The sequence below is a fragment of the Falco rusticolus genome, chromosome 3 (assembly GCF_015220075.1).
Source record: "Falco rusticolus isolate bFalRus1 chromosome 3, bFalRus1.pri, whole genome shotgun sequence".
NCBI lineage: Eukaryota > Metazoa > Chordata > Aves > Falconiformes > Falconidae > Falco > Falco rusticolus.
Window position 1 is genome coordinate 106352028 of NC_051189.1, and position 24931 is coordinate 106376958.

The 24931-nt window shown below is 42.0% G+C and overlaps 1 protein-coding gene across 3 annotated transcripts in view; it reads left to right on the forward strand.

The window, feature by feature from the left end:
* MMEL1 (membrane metalloendopeptidase like 1) overlaps window positions 1–21243 on the forward strand; it is a 40181-nt gene extending 18938 nt beyond the window's left edge. For all 3 annotated transcript variants that reach the window (XM_037380163.1, XM_037380164.1, XM_037380162.1), the window contains exons 7-23: window positions 15–133; window positions 829–894; window positions 3209–3343; window positions 3939–4028; window positions 4290–4426; window positions 4927–5020; window positions 5259–5387; window positions 5669–5767; window positions 6426–6509; window positions 6782–6885; window positions 9883–9941; window positions 12042–12161; window positions 13303–13436; window positions 13996–14061; window positions 16350–16445; window positions 17274–17350; window positions 17765–21243. In XM_037380163.1, the coding sequence (XP_037236060.1) occupies window positions 15–133; window positions 829–894; window positions 3209–3343; window positions 3939–4028; window positions 4290–4426; window positions 4927–5020; window positions 5259–5387; window positions 5669–5767; window positions 6426–6509; window positions 6782–6885; window positions 9883–9941; window positions 12042–12161; window positions 13303–13436; window positions 13996–14061; window positions 16350–16445; window positions 17274–17350; window positions 17765–17864 (1709 nt within the window). In that variant the 3' untranslated portion in view covers window positions 17865–21243. The remainder of the gene's footprint in view (window positions 1–14; window positions 134–828; window positions 895–3208; window positions 3344–3938; window positions 4029–4289; window positions 4427–4926; window positions 5021–5258; window positions 5388–5668; window positions 5768–6425; window positions 6510–6781; window positions 6886–9882; window positions 9942–12041; window positions 12162–13302; window positions 13437–13995; window positions 14062–16349; window positions 16446–17273; window positions 17351–17764) is intronic.
* Window positions 21244–24931: the final 3688 nt, after the last annotated feature.

Below are 24931 nucleotides of genomic sequence, written 5' to 3' on the forward strand. Positions count from 1 at the left end.
CTTTTATCTCCCAGAGCCAAACTGGAGCATGGAAGAAAAACTCTCCATAATGAACTCCAGATTTAACAAACGTGTTCTCATTGACATGTTTGTATGGAATGATGACCGGGATTCCAGCAGACACATCATTTATGTAAGAAAAAAATTGCAGGGAATTATTTATATGCCAGAATCATAATGGATAGCTATTTACACTGTCTAGATTAGCTTGCCATAAGTCAGTGGGTATGCACAATACTGGCAAAATGTATGCAACAGTTCTGTACCCCAAGTGACAGAACTGTCTCAAAGTCATGCTGGGAGAAGTTTTATGGTAGCATAATTTATATGTCAGTTAAAGAAATAAAAATCAGTGGACCTTTGCTCATTTACAGCATTTAAGGGTTATAAATCCTTGTGACTTGCAAAATGATGGTGAGGTTTAATATGTAGCAGGAAAGCATGTTTCTAAAACATGCAAATAATTGTTCAGATTTTGTTCATATATGCTTACACGCAAAGCCTCACCCTCAAGTCAAGCAACTTCGTTTCTAAGTTGCTTAAATTTACTCTTAGAAGTCAGTGGTTACCGAAAGATTTTGCTTAATAACACACACCGAGTACCCATCCTGTTCTTATCTAGAAATCCAGAGACAAGAATTGTACCTTTCATCTCACCCCAGTTCCTAGACAGCTAAAGTTCGTTAACTGTTTGGTAGCAGTGTACTAATGTCATTCCAACACTGAAAGGATGGCATGTGCATCATTTCATGTTGCCTTTCAAGGATATGCTTGGACAACACCAGTTCCTGTTCATCACTAACTAAAGAAATGTACGATTTCCTTCAGATTGACCAGCCAAGTTTAGGAATGCCATCCAGGGATTACTACTTTAACGGGGGCAACTATCAAAGGGTAAGTGTTCCTTGTAATTGATTTACTGTGTGCTACTAAACAACTTTATTACTTATCTCTGTGTTTTGGAAGACTCAAATACATGAATCTTCATGTCCTGTAGCAACCAGAATTAAACTGTAACATTCATTGCTACCCTATTTTTTCCTAATTATGCCAAAATTTTGTAGAGTCTACAAAAGGACTGAACAACTGCATAAATAACAAGCCTCTCCAAAACTCGGCAGTTCATACAGATTGAGAAGGTTATGGGAAAATAAAAATCATAATGTTTTATAGCTTAAAACAGTCTCTAATTTTGAAGGATAGGTTCACGTTTTCAGTCCAGGTTATCTTGGATTCACTTATACCTTCTTCTACAGCCACTGGTTCTGGCTACTATTTTGCAAGGTACTGGAAAGATAGATTATAGATATGGGAGAAGAGTTGTCATACCGGATCGTATTTGAACATACAATGCCCCAAAATGTTTTGTTGAACACCAGAATACTCCAAATTTTTCATGTGTTCATTCAGGTGGAAAAAAAAAGTTTTAAACCCCATGTTTCAGGTGGAGCAGCAAAAGCTGTATTAATGGAACAGATACTCAGCTAGTAAGAATCTGCTGCCACTTACTCCCCGCCTTGACCCAAAGTTACATGAAAATTGTGAGAGATTTTTATTTTTATCTGCTTTTCTCTGGCAATGCTCAGAGCAAAAGTGTGACGGTTTCTGCAAATACATGGAAAGCTTTTGCAAATATAGCCAGATAATTGAGGAAATTAAGATGTACTAAAGCAGTAGTTTCATCCGGGAAACTGATAAATTATGTCATACTAACAAGGACTATTTGCAGCCTGACATCAAACTAATTTTCCTAACACGAATGGAAGGGAATACAGAGCGACAGCAATCAGCATTTTAGACTCTTTTGTCTAGTGGCTGTAAAGGCAGATGAAAACATCAGCGAGACTAGTTTTTGTCTTCCTCCAATGTATCTGACTATTCTCATTTATTATACAGTCTAAAATATGGTCCTGTGAAGGTTTTAGGAGATTGTTTCCACGCCTTCTGGACACCTTTATAAACTGCCAACTTCTGTTAATCTGTCTCATGATACAAAACAAGCCCCATGTAGTTGTGTTGGGAACTGCAGATAGCTGCTGGAACTAGGGTTCTATTCTGCAAGTTTCACCTATATAGTGGCAGTTACAATAGAAAGGAGGGATATTTATGCATCGTTGCATGAAAGTCAGACTTTGATTGACTTGTAGGAGGTAGAAAATGAGGTACAGTACATAGACAATCCTAAATTAGCAAAAGACAACCAGTACTGCTCAATACAGTTTTAATTTGAGGCTATAAAGAAGAAGGGCTAAGTCTGTGTTTTTAACCTTAATGAATAAGGAGGAGACACAACCCCTTTTTATTTGCTATTTAACAGCTCACTTCCCACAGACAATGAACCAAATTCTGATGACCCAAACTCCCCCTGTGCTTAGTCCAGCATCTTTTGGCAAAACTCCTACTGAGGTCTGTGGGAGTCTGGCCTGATTAAGGCCTCAGCATTCAGCCTAAAAAACACAAATCATCATCGTGTAAATGCCCAGACTCAATTTCACAACAGTTAGTGTATTTATCTGGTTTCCAAGGTCAGTGGAGGAAGAAAAGTATGCAAGAAGAGTCGGTAGTATTAAGCTTTCCTGTATCAGACATCAGTACTCCCTCAGCAGCCAAATACCTTTTCAACGTCTGTTCGGAGGCATAAATCAAAGCCGTAGCCTCCTATTAGAAATAAAGCAAAGGTATCACTGGGAACCATCTGAGACACAGCTTTTCTTTCAGACAGTAAAAACAGAGCTTAGAAGATTTATGGTATTACTTTCAGAGAACTTAAACCTTCTATGTTCACCCTGGTATTTTAGCTAGTAGGGATCACTATTCCCATAGTGTAACTCCAAGCACAGAGCTTTCTCTTTGCTCCAGTAGCAATTCTAACTTGGAATACCAGTAAGTTGGATTGCACAGGGAAGCAGGAATTGTTGCTTTCACTATGTGTTTTGAGACTGGCAACCATATCATAAGGTATTCCAGGATGAATGGAGGTCCTAGGTATTGCAGCAGTATCTATTATAGAAGGGAAGAAAAACCCCACAAAAAAAAACCCCAAACAAAAGGCAACAGGGTGAGGAGGGTTGCATTGGAGACAAGAGCAGACACTGGGAGCCCTGGACTCAACTTTTTCACAGTACACTGTGAAGTTAAAATAACAGAACGAATGATTTGCTGAATGAGAGATGATAGGCAGCAAATGTGCTCCGTCTCTTGTCTGCAGGTGAGAGAAGCTTACCTGCAGTTCATGATCACCATTGCCAAAATGATCCGAGAAGACAAGAACGTGTCTAAAGATGATTCCTTTGTCCAAGAGGAAATGGCAAAAGTTATGGAGCTTGAAACAGAGATTGCAAATGTGAGTACAGAAATGAGAACTTCCCAGGATGGGGCGCAGTGCAAGGGGCGAGAGGGAGAGTCTCTCGCTAGTTTGTGCGGCAGTTTTCAACACAGCAGAAAACCCATGGCCTAGAAGAAAGCAGGAGGAAGGAGACTTGTTGTGCTGTGAGCAGGTCAGAAATCAGAGCCTCTGCGTGTATAATTACATCTACTGCACACACTGCTACTGTGTGCACTCTAGTCCTAGCCATATATATTTTTTGAAGTCTCAAAGCAAGGTAATTATCTTCTGCGAAACACACACAATGGTAACACCAGGGCTAGCTCACACGCATTCTTAGAAGTCTACAGCACTCTAAAAATCTAAGGACTTAGTCTTCCATTCTAATGAAGACAGAGGAAACTGCTTGCCTCACCATTACTGAGGCGTTACTGAATAGGGAAGACCCAAGTTCCTGAGGTTTAGAAAGCAGCACTGGACACTGTCAAGTGAACTTTTCCAAATTAAACTTCTATTCATGTATTATTTAAGTGTATATATGTGCATTCATGTAATTACAGCCTTCGACACTTGTGTCAGTTGTTTCTAGTAATAACCTTGTGAATGTCTTCAGGCAACTACCCCAGCAGAAGAAAGGCACGATGTAACCTTGTTGTACAACAAAATGACCTTAAAGGAGCTACAGGAAAAGTTTGCATTGAACGTAAGTGTTTAATTAGCAGTCTAATACTTTCAGCCTCCTCTTATTACAGTGCCAGTTGGAAATGGCTTTGTGAATTTCAGGGGTGCAACAAAGAGACAGAAGTCATTCCCATTGTTAACCTTGTCTTCAGAGTCTCTTAAAAAGCATTTTTCTACTGAAAAACACTACAACTCCATACAATCCCATAGACTGTAGAAAATCCAGATGGTTACTCAGGTACTTAAACACCTGGCATTGGTATATGTCTTTCTGTTTGCTTAGGAATTTAACTGGACCTTCTTCATCCAAGGTGTCATGTCTTCAGTAAGTGTTCAGGTCGACCCAGAAGAGGAGGTTGTTGTATATGGCATGCCCTATCTGCAAGAGCTGAAAGCAATTATCTCAAAGTACTCAGCAAGGTAAAGAAACTGGAGAGTATCCAAGACAAAAAGTCACAGAAGTATTGTGGAAATGTAAATTATTGGGCCCACTTGCTAGTTCTGTCAGAGCTTCTGAGAAAAATTACACCAGTTCACTGTAAAATATGGGTAGTATCTTCTAAGGCCCTGGGGTCCCAAAGCACTGTGGTACTAGGTGTCTCACCTGCTCAGAAAAGGTTAAATGGGAAGAGAAAAATACTTCACAGGCTTAGCTCTCGTTACACTCTAGAAGGAAGAAAAAAAAAAATAAAAAGAGAAACTAATCCCTGAACAAACATGGTAGTACAGTCCTCAGTCTGGATGCCTCTACAGTTAGCCAACCTGTTAAATAAGAACAGTCACCTGTAGATGCTATGAAACTGATGACTGGCAGCAATCAGGCTTCTTATCTCCAATTGGTATTAAGATCCCCCTCCTGACTGTCTGCACCAGCGTTCCTTTTTACAAGGGATCAAACCTAGCTCTGCTTCCCCACACAGCACCATCCAGAACTACCTCATTTGGCGACTGGTGATTGATCGAGTCAGCAGCTTGAGTCGGCGTTTCAAGGATGCTCGGGCCAGCTACAGGAAGGTATTTTTTCTCTTCCTAAGGAGACTACAGAGCATAGCACTAGAAGAGAGTCCCGCCGCCACCACATCAAGCCCTTGTCAACACAGCAACATTATTATGTCATGTCATCAGCAAACAAATCTAAGTACAGCAATCACGACAACAGAAACCTTTGTCTTGGAGGGCAACCTCTTCCTTAGGCAATGATTTAGAAAGAGATGCAGAAGCAGAATTAATCCTGGGGTGGTTTATGTTGCAGGCACTATATGGGACAACACTGGAAGAAGCCCGCTGGAGGGAGTGTGTCAGTTACGTCAACAACAACATGGAGAACGCAGTAGGAGCAATGTATGTCAGGGAGGCATTTGCTGGTGAGAGCAAGCGGATGGTATGTAGCTTACCCTTCATACTACTGTACATCCACAGTGTCTACAGTGCCCACTCTCCTCCCTCTGATCTCCCAGCCTCTTTTGCCTGTTAAAGATATCAATCAGCCAGGAGTCAGAAGGCATAAGAACTCATTTATGACACTTTTAAATGCAGAGTACCACTGTTTAGAGCATAGAATCTGGGGACATCATCTTTCCATAGGAAGCTTTTCACCCCTCCTTAGCTGTGCCTATGAAAGCCAGCATGTTAATGATTAATTTCTTACTGCCTCTCTTTTAGGTCCGAGATTTAATAGAGAAGATTCGTGAAGTGTTCATCGAGACTTTAGATGAGTTACAGTGGATGGATGAGGCATCTAAAGAGAAGGCTCGTGAGAAGGTCAGAGACAGCGAGGAACTTCAGTATTCTGTCATGAATGTGAAATCTTTGGAATTCTGTAACATCACTATTCCCAGTTCCTCTACTAATGAGAAGAAAAAACATCTTTGATGTTCACTATCCTATTATCCATTATCCTATTAAATTGTCCTTTTATTTTTAGTTCACGTACATTTTTATTTGCTACGAGTCTTAATAAGTGTTATAAATAGCAAGATGGCAGCAAATGCATCAACTAGAATGACAACTGAATACAATGCAATCCCCCAAGAAAACTTTCCAAACTTTTCATTGACGTTAGGACCATCAGCACTGTTCCAATAGCAAGGGGGGGAAGGGGGGAGGCACTAAACGAGTGTTAAGCCCAATCCCTGCCAGGTAGTGCTGCAGGATCTGCAGTCTACCATGGTGGCTAGACATCCGGAGATGAGATGAAGACTGTATGCTCTGTACTGGTTAAAAAAAAATTTAAAAAAGTCTCACTAGGTAATAGGGTCCATTTGAACAAGGTCTTTAAATATTTGCATCCAGTTTCTCACAAACAGGTGGACAATAGCAATAAAAAATTTGAACTACGCTGTGTATTGAAATTTTTAAAAAACAAAACACACCAACAAAACCCACAACTAAGAGGAAACATTAAACCCTTCTCTTCTAGGCAATGGCAATTAAAGAACAAATTGGCTATCCAGATTATATTTTGGAAGATCAGAATGAAAAACTAGATCAGGAATATGCCAATGTAAGTATGCTGCACGTATCTCTGCATAAAAGCCTACACTTATTTTCTTGCCACTTGAAATACTTATACCTGTACAAGTGTAACTTCCAAGTGACTGGTCAGCATACAAGGTTAATTGTGTTGAACATGTTAATAAATAAATGCATGCAAAGAGCTAACTGCCAAGTGATACCTTGCAGTCAAAACTTTTTTTTTAGAAGATACATTCAGTGGTATGAGGAATTCTTCTTTCCACACAGCTTACTAATATACTTGCTTATCTGTTTCTTTAGTTAAGCTTCAGTGAAAACAGTTACTTTGAAAACATTCTGGAAAACCTGAGAGCTGGAGCCCAAAAGAGCTTGAAAAAACTTCGAGAGAGAGTTGACCAAGATATGTAAGTTTCCAGACTGCATGCTACAGACACCATCTAAATTCTGAAATAATAGTTCTTATATTTTAAGTCATATGCTGTGGGTAGCTGAGAAAACTGACAAGATCCCAGACATAAGCAATTTTCTGGAATTTAACAAGTAGTTCATTGCCTCTTGTGGTAGGAATTAATCCAGTTCTGTTAGAATCTCTCTAATCCTTCATCAAGCTGCTTTGCTTCCAGATATTACTTTGAAACTGCTTAACACAAAAGCAGCGACAGATCTTTCCAGCAAGTCAGCAAGGAGGAGATGGGATAAACAGTATCATTGAACTTCTGAAAATATATATTCAGGGTAAAAAAAGCTTAAAATATTCTAGCCAGAATTCAGTTGGAAATATGCCCAATCTTGGGGAAGTTGAGCACCAGATCTAGTTTATGTCCTTTTTCAGCCGATTACTTCACACTGCACCTACTAAAGTATAAATGTATTTTTCAGGAATTTCCTGTCTACGTGCAGGTTTGGCTGCTTCATGATCCCTTCTTTGACTCCATGAATGCATCCTCGGTCTTGGATCCCAGTCCCAGGTCTTAGCCTGTATTGCCCTAGCTGGTACCTCACAGTTCTCCTCTCTTAGGCACAGCCTCAGCTAGTGCTAGTCTTAAAACAACCAAATAAAAGTGGCACGTTCATAAATTGTTACTAAGTGCTCCAAGGCGAGCGGTTGGCATAGTTACCCAGTAAGCATTACTACACAACATCACCTGGACAACCCCTCCAGTCCTGAGTTCCTGCCAAATCCATGACATGGAGATGTCCCAGGAGTCCTGGGTTGCATGTTCAGCAACAAACGCCTTGGAATAGGACCCGATTTCCAGAGCTATGAGCTAGCCAATCTGAACTTTTAATAGTCCAGTCAGCTTCCTGAGTCGGGTGCTTCCGACGCAGCTATCTGGCAAAGCTGCTGCTCATACTTGGTCACAGACACGTGGGATGGAAGGCAAAAGCGAGGAAGCTGATGCCAGCCTGATGTGTTCTTCACTAGCAGGCTTCCAGCCAGAGCGATGCTGGAAGAGAATGTCTTGAGACAAAGTGAAATAGATACCAATAAGAATTTCAAACACCTCTCCACAGAAGATGAAAGAACACAGAGTTATTGAAAAGCGAGCAAACAAAAACTTCTCCGAAGGGAAGCGTTAGTCAAGTTAATTGTTGCAAAGCTGATTCATTTTATCTCTCCCTTTGCCTGTGAAGTGGTTTTAACTCAAGATGTGAGCACACACACAATGCAGGCACTTGGAAACCTCCAGCGAATTAGTGATGAATAATTCACCAAGAGAGTTTTCTGATCAGTCAGCTAAATAACAGCATTTTTTCCTCTTTCTTCATTTCTCAAGGAATCAGTCATGGTGCTCTTCATAGCAAAAAATTCTTGCACAACATTGGTGCTCTTAATCTACAAACTGTTAATGAATCACTGCTGCCTTTTTATAGCCTACAGAGGCAGACAGCAGCCATCAGGCCAAAGTTCCAGTGCCTCTGCTCATTCTAGGTGTGGTTTAAAGCACGTTTGTGGGAACCTTTTGATGGGTTCATGAATTAAGCTGCTTTTTCCTCGTAGTTTGACAGTATATGATTTCCCCCCCCACACTTTTTCCATGTAATGGAATACGTCTTTCTAGTGATGTCTCTCCAGTGGCTTGAAGGGTTTCCCCAAGGAGACGTAAGCCACTTATCACTCCAGATCACCATTTAATTAAACTGAAGGAGAGTATACAGCTAACATTGCTGATATTATTAGCTAATAATTGCAATTAAGAAAATTAACCACTATTCATAATCATAGCTTTCTTTGTGGAGGTGGTGTTTGTTACAAGCTACCTGGCCAGCTACAAATGTTTATGTCAGGCACCCAAGGAGAAATTTACGGACCAAGAACATGTTTTCAAAACAGACAGGCTTTCAGAGCAAATCTGTTTTGACAAATTCTCAAGTACCCCCATGAATTCAGGAAGAGATTCCTACTGCCTCTCTATGCACATGTTACACGCAGGTTAGTGGCAATATTGGCATAACTCACTTCTATCCCGTACGCCTGTTCGCAGGCTGTGGTGAGCAGTCCCCTCTATTCTGTTAGTCCAGACTAACCAGCTTGTCAAAAACCCTGAAAGCTGTGGACACATGCTCGATTTCTTAAGCAGGAAATTTGATTCCGTTCCACAGCAGCCCACAAGCAGTTATGTCAAAACGACAGCAGACACAGCACCTAGGGCATCACAAGGTACTATAAAGACAAGAGATGTGGGGGAGAAGAATCTTAGGCTGATGCTGCTGAATGCTTACCATGAGTTCATGGCTTCAGACCGTTACTGCATGGTTCACTAGAGCAGGCCGACTAGATGTGTATGTCCAGAGGTAGAAGAGAAAGGGAGGAGAAAGAAAAATACAAAGAATAAACAGTTATTGAAGTATTGGAGAGAGCTTCCAAAAGCAGCGTACTTAAAAATTACTCCTGAAAGTTAACACTTACCTGTGAAGTACTGCACTCCAAATGCAGACATTTAAAAATGAATAATCAGTCAGATACATAAGTTTTCAATAGACAAGTTTGGTCTTAACTTCTAGTTTCAGTAGCTGCCTTCTGCTGCTCAAAGTGTCCTCTAAATGCTGATTTTGTTTTAGATGTAACCCACTCATTTCTTCTCAAGCCCAGACAGCGTTAAGATGCGCTAGTAAACAGTTACCACATTCCACCTCAACGTGGCCATTCAACATTCAAGAACAAAAGCATTTCTCACTTTAACTCAGCGCTGTTTTGGATGAAAGGTGCCCATAAACAAGACACCAGTTATTTCCTGGTATTAGTATTTCTTTACAGCTGGGTTCAGTGGCACCCTTCTTCCCTACCTTGATCCCTTCCTTATATGCAGCCTGCATTTTTTAACAATAATAATTCAATAAAAAGACTGTCTAAAAAACCCCCCATCGTGACTAACTTTGTGTGCAACATTTATTTTTAGATGGATAATTGGAGCTGCAGTGGTCAACGCATTCTATTCCCCCAATCGGAACCAGATAGGTAGGTTTACAACAGTTTTAAACAGCTGCATGGATCTAACGAAATAATTTTTTGCCCCACAAGGATGCAAGTCCGCTCTCCAGAGGCAAACCTGCCTGTACCCTTATGGAAATTCTGGGCACCATGTTGTTCCCTTCAAGCAGTTGCTTTGTTGATGAATATCTAGCAACCCCCACCCCTCCTCGGCAGGCGCAGTTTCTATACTGTAACTGGAACAGCCTTATGTTTGAAAGCCTGAGACAGTAACTGCTACTACAGGAGTGCCAGCTTCGAGACCAGAGAACGTTCACAGTGTATCCTGGGCTGTTCGTACTCATGTTTCCACATTCCTGATAAACACATGGGCAACTCTCCAGTTTGCTGTCTGCACAGACAGTACTGGAACGGTAGTGATAAGAGGTGTACCAGACTAAAGAAACCAGCCTCTGCTTGCAGACTGTCAGATCTGCGAGTTTTTGCAGAGTTGCTAGGCTGACCTTTCTTGTTCTTGGCAGGGAAAAAGATTTTAAGATACAGTGAACCTGCCCGGTTCCCCATGCTCCCTGACCTCTGGTGCAGGCAGCCACAAGCTCAGGTTGAGCCTGCAGATGCTGTAGAGTCTTTGCTGAATTCTGAATGCCCCAAACAGGAGACAAACCAAATAATTTCTGCCAAGAAGTGCTTATTCAAATTCCCCAGACTGCCAGGAAGATCTGCTACCCAAGTACTGCCAAATACCGTAAGAGGAAAAAAACCTGTGTCTGTTTTTGGACCAGACAGCAACCATATCCTGCTTACAGGGCAAGAGCCAGAAACAGAAAACAACCCAACCAAGCATCACAAGGGAAAACTTCGGTAATTGCTAAAAGCAGAAACATCCAGAGGGCTCATAATTTAGCCCTCTGGCCTCATCACAAAGAGCTGATTTGCATTTGGGTAGCTCCCACTTTCCTCCACGTGTGGGTGCAGCGAGCACCGTGACCAGCCACAGCAGGGTACCCCCACTCACCAGCCCACCTTGTCCTGGGGCTGTACTGGTGGTCAGGCTCAGGCTCCCTGTTTATCCAGGTGGTTTATGCTGATGGTAATCAGCTGTGAGCTGCCTTTCCAGGCAGGGAACCCAAGTCTTAAAGGAGACTGGTTCCTCTGCAACTTTGCTTTTGTAAGTAATATTGAAGTAACTGGTTTAAGTAACTTTTGAAGATGAATATGCAAGCCCCAAACCCAAGCACAGCTACCCACAACAGTGATGCCAGTTAAATCCTGGTTCTTCCTGTCTCTAGTTTGAGGAAGATATTTTTCCATGCTCCTTTCAGTTTCCTGCTTCTGTCTTACTGCAGTCTGCCTCGTATATTTCTCCCCAGAATTATATGGATAAAACCTTCTACGTAATCAAAAAGGTTTTTGCCTCTAAATGAAAATTTGCTATAAGTTTCAGTATCTTAATTTAATAAGAAAGTATCTTATTAGAATGAACTGCTTGCAGTCTTAATGCCTCCAGAAGCATATATGCTTTTCGTCTCACATAGATGGGATGAAGGCTAAACCCCATTGATTCCGTACGAGGTTTTTGCCAGAGGACTGAAGGACAGACCTGCTGCACCCCCACGCCCCAGACTGGCACCCAGGTGCACTCGGTGGTCTGTAGGAATTACTGCTGCGCATGCTTTACGCACCGAGTTTTGTTGGCAATCAGTATATGATTACTAACCTCGGTTTAACAAAAATAAAGCAATAAAACTTCCATTACTTCCCCTATTAAGCGGCTCTAAACCACAAACTGTACCTGTCTCCAAAAGACAGTTACTAAATATTTTGTTCTTGACTTACTGCAGCATATGTTATGGACCTGCTGAGGCTAAAGGTGAAACGTAAATGGTGCTTAGTTCTCAAACAAGGAGATACTGTGGTGCAGATGTGCTAAAGTAAACCTTTATTAATTTGTCATTTTCCATTTTTCAAGACAGAAACAATTTCCCATGAGGAGACACGATGTTGTTTCTAATCATTTTATATTTTATGTTCCTTCCTAATCCTTAAACCAAGCAAACAATCTGTCTGCGAAGTATGCAAAAATACAGCTGCCTTAGAGGATCTCCCTCTCTCTTCCCCTCTTTGCAGTTTTTCCTGCTGGGATTCTACAGCCCCCCTTCTTCAGCAAACACCAACCGCAAGCCCTGAACTTTGGAGGGATTGGGATGGTTATTGGGCATGAAATTACTCATGGGTTTGATGACAATGGTGAGAAGATAACAGAAAGTATTAATTCTTTCAGTTGCACTCATTACTCCGTAAGAAATTAAAGCCACACGCTGCTGTGACTGACGTATCCACGCAGGCATGGTCAGGTACCCACTCACGCCGGGAGCAGTACAGGCACGCTGTTAACAGGCTGTTGAGCATTTTGCAGTGAGTGTTTTCATGAACTGAGCAGGTCGCACAAGAAGTAAGCAGCTGCTAAAAATAGGGTCAATGACAATTCTCAGGAAAAGCTGTTACTTTCACGGCATCCTCAGATGGGGAGTACGATGAGAGCAGAGATACTGGCTTCTAAAGTAAAATGAAATCGGAACTGCATTCTTGGGTAGAAGAGCTGCCAGTCGCATCTTAAATCACATGAGACTTTTTTTTCCACATGAACGTTTGAAATAAATTGACTTTCTTTCTAGAATGCTATGTAAAATAGTTCTGGGCAAAAATGCACTTCTGATACTGTAAGCCAGTAATACATGGGCTTTCTTCAATGCATTTTTTTTAATGTTAATTAACTTGTGCAGTTTACACATAAGCACACAATACAGCCTCAAAAACTTAGATCTGGAGCACAGAGAAAGCGTGTTGTAGCCAGAGAGCTGAGAAAGCAGCTCCAGCTTTCTCCTGCTGTGGCAACGCAAGTAATTCTCTGTGAATGGACACGCAGAATAAGCACCTTAGACATCTCAAAGTAGTGAAAAGTTTTGTTACGTGATGCCTGTATGATCCAATTTGAAATAAAACTGGGTCTCAGCGCTGTAACTGGAGTCAGGGATGCTGGCTGAACAGGAAATCCCGGAATAATAGAGAACTGAGATGAAAGAACCATGATTGATCTTGTCCATTCCCTTGTGCCAAAGCAGAATCAACTGTGCCAAAAGTATACAGATAAATATCATATAGATAATATGATAATTATATGATAATATATGAAATATGACCATATGATGGTTATAGATAAACAACATCTAGTTAAATCTCTGTAGCACAGACCATCTAAATCAAGGAGGAAAGAGGGCGGGAAGTGCAGCTGTAACATTAAAAAGAAAGAGGTGCTGGTGCTGCACTGGGAGACCAGTTGCTCTAACATATGTGCGCAACTTGCCTTGTTTCTTGGCTTTTCATGTAGGTAGGAATTTTGATAAAGATGGAAATATGTTTGACTGGTGGAGCAATTTCTCAGCGATGCATTTCAAGGAGCAGTCTCGTTGCATGGTGTACCAGTATGGGAACTACACGTGGGAGCTTGCTGGAGGACAAAATGTAAGTAAACCCGACCATTTCCACACCACTGGTTTTTAATACAGAAAAATTACTGTAAATGGAGAATCTCTGCAGATGATAAGCATAAAACCTCACATACTACAGCCTAATTGTTTTGGAATTAAGATCCAAGGGTTATTTCTTACGAACTGGGGATACTAGTTAGCCTAGAAAACCAGCAGTATCCGGGCGCAGTTGGGTTAATGGTGTGCGCTTTTGCTGCCAGGCCTTATGAGTGTTTTTGGAAAGGGGCATGTGTGGAAATCTGGTGTTTGCTTCTGTATTTTGCCAGTCCTGCTAGTATGTGTTCTGCCCAGCAGCCCATATTCTATTCATCTTATATTCATACACATTTTCTCTATTCTAATCTACAGCTTTTACCCTATGAGGTTTTTTTAGTATTTTAATTCTCTCCTTTATTTGCCCTAGCACAGTCACTGCTTCCTTCTGTTCCAGACGTGCCAGTCTATCTGTGATGTATGACTGTGCTTTAGCTGGTGGTTCTTAGGGTTCCTCGTGTTACTGACTACAGAGTAAATGAATGATGATTCTTTTACAGGTCAGTGGAATAAGCACATTAGGAGAAAATATTGCAGATAATGGAGGAGTCCGACAGGCTTATAAGGTAACTGAATTTCAAATACCCTGTGAGTTCGTTTTACCCCTGGGATTCAGCAATGGGGTTATCCATTCCGTTGTAAAAAGATTAACATGTTATTAGCATATCAAAAACTTAAAGCCCCACTTATAGATCTAGAAGCTTATGTCCCCGTAGATCCAGTCACAGTGTAGGACCGCTGGCGTTCCTGCACCCAGGAGAAGACCACCTAATTCTCCTCGCTGTACTTTGAGGTACTACAGCACTTGATGCTGCAGCTTTGGTAAACAAGGGCAGTGCCCACAGAGGCACAGTATTAGGTAGGAAAAAGGTAAACCACCCTCCATTTTCTAAAGCCCTTAGTCCTGAAAATGGCAGTTACAACTTCAAACAGCTTGTCCCATGGCAACAGAGCACTAATTTCTTGGCAACACGGTTTGGTGATAGGAAGCTGAGCAACTGTTTTTTCCAAGTTTATTTCACTCATGCTTTTCATCTTTGATCTCAAAAGTGACACGTCAGGTAGGACATGAAAAGAATGGATGGAAATGCCATCTCTTTCCCAAGAGGGCTACAGACCACATCTACCAAAACACCCGACTCTAAAAGCCTAGCTCCTTTTGTTGCTTGCTTGATGTGTTTTATAAGCTTTAGGAAAATAATACAACAAAGTCCCTTCTACCCAGCTGCTGTTTATGTTCCGTGCAGCTAGAAAGCAGGATAAAAATGCAAGGATTGGTAACCTCAGAACTGTGTGCCTCTTTCCAAGGCAAAAGCTCACTTCAGCCAGTCAGTTATTTTCCAAACAGGATAAATGCCACTGGTATTTCAGAGCACTACCTCCATGCTGTGGTTGAAAAGCTGTTCTGTTCAGCATGATTTTACCTGTTGTAAACACTACTGCATCTCACCTTATTTCTCCTGCTCTGCCAGGGGAAGGCAGCTTCCAGACCCAGGGAAGTCCACTATCTTTAATCCTCCAGGTTTACGAAGCATCGTTATGAATAGGAACAGTTATTAAGGAATAGTTATCAGCACAGAGGCTCTTTCCATGCGGACCTCAGGTGTGAGCATCGAATGTTCTTTTCCATGAATAATCCTAACATGTCACAGTACAGCTTCTTCCCTCTGGTGTTTTGAATACGGCAGCAGTTAGGGGTGTTTGTAGAAAAACCTCCTGAATTTCCAGAAAGCTAAACCGATGATTCTGACTCTGAGGGACGCTGTTCAGATTCATTGCTTCGTTAAAGTGAATATGTACTTGGTTCTAAAAGCTATTACGAACGTGGAAGAGGAGTGTGGGCTGACAGGAACTGCCTGCTTAGAGAATTCTCTGCGTTCTGTGGTGCTGGAGGTATTTTTACCCTCAGGTCTACCTTTTGTGTTTTGTGTTCTTTGGGATTATCTCAGCAACTAAGAGAATAAGGTAATAGAACGTTTGAAATTAACCAGCGTGAGGACACATTAACTTGTCTCCATTATATCAATATACCTAAAAAAAGAAAATTGGCCAATTAGTGTGTAACAATAACAGGTAATGGATTTAACATTGAACAAGGTTATTATCTGCTATTTTATGAGCAGTTACCTGAAGAGATCAAAATCATCACCATAGAACTGTGGAGAAGACTTAACACTTTATTTCCTACAGATTCCTGTAGAAAAAATCAGTGGAAGCTGATGATCTTACTTCCAGCTGCAGCCATGGGCATTCAGTCTCCATAGCAGTATTGATTTTATATATATATGTCATCAGCTGTGCTTAAACAGGGTATTAGCAGTTACACTTTGTCATGCTTCCTTGCTGGGACACAACAGCAAATGAACCCTCCGTGGGGACAGTGGCATTCCTTCCGCTAGAACGGTGTGTGCCACCTGGCCGAAGCGATTCACAACAGATCTCCAGGTGACTCCGTAAAGAACACGCATAGCTTCCTGCAGCGAGGGTCAACTGCCCAGCAATAACTACTACTCCAATACTCCACTTCCACATAAGAGTTTGGTACTTTTTCCTGTTTTATAGCAGTTTTCAGTTCAGAGATTACCATACTTAAGAAGCTGAATGCAAATTATCTTTGCATTTTGGGTTTTTTTTGCTAGAAAGGTCAACACAGGACTTATGACGATGGCTTTTTCATAGAATTAGCTGTACTATTTGTATTAGAAAGATAAACTACAAAAATACAGAAGGGAAGACATGTTGGGCTCACGTACGTTGTGATTAAAATCTCTCACCCCAAAATAACACGTGAAATGATTGTGTCTGAATAAGCCATCCTGCCGGTTCTCTCAAGTGAATCTGTGCTCACTTCTAGGCCTACTTAAAATGGCTGGAACGGGAAGGGAAGGAGCCAAAGCTGCCTGGCCTGAATCTGTCCCACAAACAGCTTTTCTTCCTCAACTTTGCCCAGGTAAGAACCCTCCAATGCAGCCACTACATCCTGCATCAAAGTATAAATTCGGTTACCTTAAAGGTTAGAGACACCAGTCCCAAGCTCCCCTGGGCCAGCGAGTCACCACCGCGCCCCTCAAAAGGTCCTCAAGGCAGACCTGAAAAAGATGGTTTAGTGATTAGCGGAAAGAATTTTCAGTAACTTCTCTGAGGGCACTACTGAAACCTCCTGGGGCGAGGATACAGAGAAACAGGGCATCTACCCACAAAAAGCCGTCAGACAACAACTGGTGGGGACAACGCCTTTCCAGAGCTTGCCATTTCAGGTCAGTATTGGTTCCACTAACATCTATGAGAAAACTGCTTTTGCTTTAGACACAGGCAGGGTTTCATCCGTTTTTAACATGTGCTGGAGAAAACAATGCCTCGGAAATACCAGGCCAGCAGCCCTGAAATAGGGATACGTATTCAGATCACAGATGTTGCCCCAGATTCCACTGATTTTCCTCTATACCACTTTATCACAATGCAGAAACAGTAAATTTGATGAACTGAATTTCACCCTTCAGCCTGGATGAAGGAACTGTGCCTCAGACTCTCGGAGTTTAGCTCATCTGTTTTAGGAAATACATGGAATCAAGCATCAGATCTTGATCCAAGAACTTGATAAAACAAAAACTAATGAGTAAATAATTGTATCTATTCAGTCTCCTCTACAAAACATACTCCAACTGTATTGTAACAAACTGGGATGGCTTTTAGGAAAAACTTTGAAAAAAACTGAGAAGCTCCCCAAACTGAATTCCCTTTAATACTCACACACTAATTATTAATCCCCCTTGTCTAGGTTTGGTGTGGTTCCTACAGACCAGAATACGCTAGCCAGTCAATTAAGACAGATGTTCACAGTCCTCTGAAATACAGGTGGGTTTTACTAACGGATTTACGAATTGGTAACTTACTTGGTTCGACCCATTGCACAAAAGGAGAGAGTGGTGCGTTGCTGGCAGATGCGTTCTAGGAGACGGGATGAACCCAGGCCAACCTTCGGCGGGTCTCCCATGGCTTGCAGGACACTGCTGAGGAGCGCGTGCCATTACCTGGTCTGGTGAATTTGCCCATCGGTAGAGGACGGACCAGAACCCAGACCCACTCTGTTTGTTCTGGCATTTCATTAGTCATATGAGCCATGTTTTTCTTGCATAAAGTATCCTGTGTTTTGAGACTGTATTTGAGTTACGCGACTCTAAATCACTTTATGGACATGGCTTTCTGTTTTCCAGAGCAAGACCCTCCAAGCAGTGTATCCATGTAAATAAGTTCCTTCTCTTTGTTTAGGGTGATGGGATCTTTGCAGAACTTTGAAGCATTCTCAGAGGTATTCCACTGTAAAAAAGGCACAGCCATGCATCCTGCAGAGAAGTGCAGAGTGTGGTAACCAAAAAGAACACCAGCGAGAATGACACAGACTGGTGACACAACAAACAGTTCTTGCCAGCGATGTGCCTGCTGTTCTCCCACTCAGTCACAGCCAAGGCTAACGGTGCAGCTACTGTAGTAACGATCAAGGGAGCTCCAGCACTCCAGCTCTTACAGTTCTGCTGGGAAGTACCCAGGTATCTCAGTGACTGACTGTGTCACTGTGCTGAAAGCCACCGTGCGCTCCACAACAGAAACGACTGTTTCAAATGACATCCTGACTGTTATTAAGACACTGCATCAGGGTTACAAAGACTTAATTCTTAAATAATAATAAAAAAAAACCAAAACAAAACCAACAACAACCATATCTCTATTTTTCAGAAAAGAACAATAATTTTAATATGTCTTACAACTACATCTTCTGAGACTCAGTGAACCTGTTGGAGCTGTTCTCAGTGAACTGTTTTCCAGTGTTCTGATTCAGTTTCTGGTGCATTCTTCCCCAATTCAGGTTAGAGCTAGCTTAAACTCTCATGCTGTCCGTATACTTGCACTTCGATTACTGCTTTTGTTGTAAGGAATTGCTATTTGTCTTGCTACGTTACCGAGTGAGCTGTACGTTAAGATGCCTGCCGGCTGCTAACTTCATGCCAAGCTGCGCTCTCCTATTGCACTCAAGTTCCTCCGCTCCAAAGAACAACTGTAACATGACCTTAAAGTGATGTATGACTAGATAGAAAGATCCCATATTTAGGACTACAAATTCTGTTGTTATGGTTAAAATTACAGCCCACCCGCACCACCCCACCCCACCCCTTCAGAGATATATTTAAAATTATGCTTATTCTTGTAGAAAGTGTATAAAATACTTTTTGTCAAAGAGCAAACATGTATCTATGGAAACAATTATGCTGTTTTTAATCCTGTGCCTTTTCATTTTGCCATAGGCTATTTTTCAGTATTTACACTTGAAAATGTAACAAGTATTAATTTTTAATTAAAAAAAGAAACAAAAACAAAACCCAACCAAACAAACCCAAAAACACGGTAGCCAATTCAGCACACATTTTACTATAGAGAGTTTTGGGTGGCTTCCCTCAGTAAGTATTCTAATACAGTGATAATATTTTAAACTGCCAACACTTAATAGTGAATTTTAAATACTCTTCCATCAAATGCTCCTCTTTCTAGCACAGAAATCACTGGAAAGCAAGACAGTAACGCCTAGTGCTTAGCTTACCAAGTGCCAAATCACACTATTCATTTGATTCACAGATTTCAGCACGCCACTAGCAAAAGGTTTGATTATCTAGAGAACGGGGAAGGAAATGAAAATCACTTGACAGAAGCAGCTTTGCCAGAAGAGATGACCCACGGAATTGCTCTGGCCATTTGACAGTAAGAGCTGGCTAAATCACGGAATGAAACCCTCCTGATTTTTGCATGAATTTTACCTGCTAAAGTGAAATCAGCCTGCAGGTGAATTGCCACTTTTACTGCAGCTGAGAATATATAGTTCAATTACATGTTATTTCCATCCTAAAAGTCATTTTGGAAGCTAACTTGCTCAGAGAATCGGTGCTGCCTCAGGGATCTACCACTCTTCTCTGCCCTTCAGAGTTTTGAGAGTTGAGTACAGAAGGGAAAGTACTAAGAGGGTTTAGTTGCAAGTTTATTTATTTAACATCTTTTCAAAAGACTAAGAACACTCTTCAGCACCTACCAGGAAGGTTGCTGTGCCTTAAAGTGAATACCATACTTATATACAAAAATAAAGTGAATAAACAAATATTACAGGAAGCACAGAATGTGGCTTTCAACACAGTTCATAGAAAAGGTGTTTCCCATCAGATTGTTTTCTGGGCAGTATCTCAGACGCCTGTGTATCCAGACCTCTGCCAGGGAATGCAGCCCCAGTTACGTTTTGGTTTTGTCTTTATTTCAGCTCTGTCTGTTACCTGCAGAGAATGGCACTCGACAACATTTAATTCTAACAAAGATCCTGATTTAAGGCAGATTAATTAGGAGAAAAGGATATTTTTTTTTCAGATGGGAATTGTTGGATTCACATATGCCTGAAAAACTTAGGATTGACCCACACTAAAAAAACAACAAAACCCGGTGAATAGGAGAGTGCACTACCAAGCTCCAAAAGCCCTTTAAAAAAAAAAAAAAAAGTTACAATATTCTACACTAGGATCAAGGTCCCGTTTAAGTGACTTAAAAGCTCTTAAAGGAAAACATGGAGGTAGGGAACCAGGCACATACGTGTCACGCTCATGCCTCCGCACAATTTGAAGTGCTTCAGCTGTTAAAACTTTTGGTTCTACGGAGACGTGTAAAGAGATGCTTATTCCCTGCTGGAGCGCGGGCTGAGGTGCTGTGTGTGCCTGCACATCACCCCAGAGCTGCGGTAGTTTAGAACACCACCCCCACACACACACAGAGCAGTATTGCTGCACTGGACACTTGTCTGTCTCGGGAAGTTCCGTTCTGATGCTGAACACCAACACCTTTTGAGTCAGGCTTAATAACGCTACTAAAACACAACAGAAGCAATTTCATCTGATATTGCAGTAAATTATCGATGCGACTTTAACAAGGAGGATTCAAGTTAAAGCTAGTTAGGAGGTAACATAGACTCTGTATAAAACACAGATGGACAGGAACTAATTTAGATGTTAATGAAGGTTCCACTCAAACTATGACTAACCATGAGCTTTTGGCTCCATCCAGGACTAGAACCATGTAGTTAGATTACAGATGTAGCAGCAGATCGGTGAGATTCGGATGTCCTGAAAGGCTTCATGCCTACTGTACTGCCTTCTGCCTACCATCATTAGAGGTAAAGGCCAACAGATCAGATCAAATGAGAATTACGAAGCCCAGGTTCTGCGTAGGAACAGTGCTTTAAGGTGTCTGCAACTGGATGTTGAAGCCAAGTCTAATTACATTTGCTTCTGGTTTTTATTCACTTGTAAGAGAGTTTTTGCTCTTGAATTAACCAAATGCTCATGTCCCATGCCTTGTTAAAACCGACTGTCATACCGACTAGGTTTGTATTTGCTCCTGGATCAGATCATACGTGTAATAGACCAGGGACTTTTAATTATCTAAATTGCTCTTTATAAAAAGTGACGTGATCTAGAACCTCCTTAGTACGAAATGCTGTGCAAGCTTTGTTGCAGCCATTAAGTTAGGTTCACCTTTCTCATCACATCTAAAACGGGTGTTCATAGAAAGACCATTTGACTACTGCTCCCTATTGGAAGGATTTTCATTTGTTTTAACATTGAATGACTGGCTACAAGACAGTCAAGTGCTCTGATAAATCAGCTTTTGTGATTTAATTATTCATGTATGGTGGCAGGCAAAATAAACTGTATTTAACTGCATTTTGTCCATCTTCACTTGCTCAGGTTTTCCATGCCAGATTACATGCGTACAGTAAAGCTAAATTCCATAGTCAGGTAATAAAAACTTTTTCCCCTGTGTGACCAATACTTTGATGTAGCACTTCCAGTCAGCAAAGGTGGCCAAAGCGCCTTTCTTTCCTCTGTCTTCACATGCCTTTACAAGCCAGGTGTTTACAGTGCCACAGACCCTCCAAGGAAAGCGTCCTGGCCTGACTTGTCTTTAATATTTGCCCCCTACATATCACAGTACCAGACACCTATTTTCTCAACTTGTTCTGAGAACAAGGAGTTACTCTAGGACTCCTCAGGGGAGTGAACATACAATTCCTTTTGCCAGCTTCTGCTCAGAGCCTCACCCTCACAGTTAGGTCTCGATTAGCCTGACGATCACAGATTTCACACATTCAGGCAGGTTTGTCTGCCATCGTGAAAATGTTTTTATGCTAGGGTCAATTAAGAAGAGAGTGACATTTTAAATACCTCACTGTTCAATAGTTTAACTTGTCTATTAAGCCAGCAGTAACAGTACCTCAGGGTAAATTCACCTGGAATTCTTCTTTAGGGACAGAAAAATTAGGTAGCCTACATCTTTCAGCATCAGAATATCAGAAAAAAGAAGCAAATTTGAGGAGGAACTTTTAAATGTAAAATCCAAGAGGCGATATATGAAGGGGAAAAAAAAGAAATACCACAAACTATTGATTGCTAATATGAACAGTATCACAAACCCAAGGCTAGAATCTGGCACGGTATCTTTTACACATAACACTTACTCAAAATTGCAGTGGTCCAGCTGTCACACAAGCCTACTAATGCAAAAAGGCGAGTTTACTGCAAATAGGGAGTAACAGAACAAAGACAGTCCTTGCCAGCTTCATTTGTGCTTAGATGTTTCACGCTCCTGTTGTTTGCTCTCCCATGTGGACCTCTTCATTGCACTGTAAGAAACACAGAGGTAATTACGGCTGGGGAGAGGGTACGGAGCCCAGCACGTTTCCAGCATGCTGGAAAGGTCCCTTGCTCGGGAGACAGGTCAGAGTTATGCACAAGAACAAAAGCAGGAGATTACAGAAGAGTCAACCAAAGCTGTGACCAGTAATACAGCGCGATTAACTGTTTTAATTGGTCTGTAACTACTACAGGTGTACTACAAATATTATGATAATATTAACTTAGCGTGTACGCTACAGATAACAGATCTGCGTATAATCCTTCTCTAAAAGTGCAAGTTATTGTTCTCGGTTACCATGCTCATAGGACAGTTTTGGCCTTGCGAATTGCATTCTTTTATATTTATTCACAGAAGTCTTAGTAAAGGGACTGTGAAGCTGTCTGATCCTAGATTGCCAGGCAGTCACTGCCTACCGTGAGGGTACTCAGCAAGGTGACAACAGCATATATATGCCAAGGGAAACAGCACACAACCATGCAGAGGTCAGGTGGAGGAGGTTCACATGGCTGACAGTTTAATAACTCTGCAAAATCATTAAGCTCTGGAGATGTGCCATTAGAAGTTCTGGCACATGCAACTGCTAAAGGGATAATTAAAATGTGCCTGGGAGGTTTTATTCCAAGTTATTATTACAGCACATGGAAGTTACTTCGTTTTTTCATGTAAGTTTATTACGCCTCCCACCTGCAGAAGACTCTTTCCATCTGTCGCTTTGCGTCTGTGCCAGCACAACGCAAGTGCATAAGCTGCAACCTCCCTTACGGTCCCACACATCCCATTTTACCCCTACTGCATTCACATCTCCCCTCGCCAGTTACAGCCCCCTACATCACACCGGCTACCAATGACCTTGACGGAGCAAGGACAGAGATCGGGGAGAGGCTCAGAACAACCAGGACGTGGCACTCCCTGTTAACCACCACGGTACTTTTCCATAATCGTACGCACAAGGGTCACAGCAGAAGCAATGCACTACCACAAGTAAGAAACAACTCAAGTTGAGGACAGAGGCAGCAGTGGAGTGTCACTGACCTTAGCCTATCAGTGAGTGAACACCTACAAAGAGATAAATGCAGAGGACTTTAAAATTAAGATCGTGGCTTTACAAGCAGGGTCTGTTACTGTGCGCTTGGCTTCTGTCTGTGCCACCTGTAAGCTCCCCTTCCATCCAGGTCTAACGCAACTGCCAATTCAAAGCTCAGAGCAGAGATGACAATACCTTTCCAGGAAGATCCAGGTCCTGACCAGACTGAGCTTCAAAAACCTTCAGCCTGTCAAGTAACATTTTCCAGCACAGCTTGTTAGCGTCGCGTGGTACAACCAGTCAGCCCACTGCCCGGCTGTTCTGCCGGGCTGCCCGGCAGCTGGCGTTACGCTGCCGGTGGCATCAGCCACACACTCAGTTTGTGAACACCGGTGGCAGTGACAGAACACAGCTTTACAAGCGTTCTCTGTTTGAGACCCAGTGTCTGTAGCAGGGGGACCATTTGCTGTGCTCCCAAGACACTGATTTTCATTTATCCCATGACCAGGTGAAGTTTAAACTACAACTGGTTGCCCCATTCCAAATCAGGATGGGAACTGCAGCTACAAGCAACCCCTGCCCCTACCTGAGGTTTTGTACTTTCTTCAGCACTTGTGATGACTTTTCAGCTATTTTCAAAGGAACAGAGTCACCTCGGGAGCCTGTACAAGCCCATCTTTTTCTCTACCTGCACAAGTGAGTGACGTATTTAGTGTTAGGTCAGAATGAAACCCTTTGTCCTCAAAGCAAGGTCAGTAAAAATTTTTTACAGGCATTCCCAATAATCCAGAGCTTTCACTACTGAAACAGGACACGCACTCCAAGAAGGAACAAGATGCATATTCATAATCTGCAGAGCTTTCAGACCTGACATATTCTCCACACACATACCGTCCTACTCGAAACAACACAGCTGTCAGACGGTGAGTCCTTTGCAGTTGCTTCCAGGCTAAGTTCTGTACCAGATGTTCACCTGTGTCAGTCAGAGACTCTGGCCAACAGCCTCCCTTTTAACCCCCTGCAACACCCCTCACCCCCAACCACAACAGAGCACCTTAATTGGTAACTAAGATAGTGGACAAATCCATGTAACGGGACAGAAGTCAGCAAGTCCTACAGAAAATACTTTAGCCTAGTGGAAAATTCTGTACCCAGAGATGTTTTGCTGCAGATCTGATTCCAGACTCGTAAGTAATTATGCATCAGAGCAGCTTTATTACGTACTTGGCAAAAGAAGGATTCAGATGTTTCCCAGAATGAGGAAAATGAAGTCTTTCCTTCTCCCATGCTGCCACCTGGTGACACATCAGTCTCCAACTTCAAAAACAGAGCAAAAGCCACATCTACACACTCACAGCTCCCTCTGCACCTTGTGCGAAACAGGCCTCTCACCCCGACACTGATGCTTTCACAGTACATCTCGGTATCTGCTCACTCCAGCAGCCCCAGCACCCCCTCCCAGCTGTCCCACTGCAAGCACCACATGCTTTCTCCATGCCTCTCTCCATCTTCTTCCACATCTCATTTTTTATACAGTTCTTCACCTCATTACTACCCTCACCAAATCCCTCCTCAAAAATCTACGTCCACCATGATGCTCTTTAAGAATAACACTTTTCGTCCAGATAATGCCAACAGCCAAGTAACTCAGTGTTTTCCCTTCCTCAGGCAAAGAAACTCCTTTTACAGAG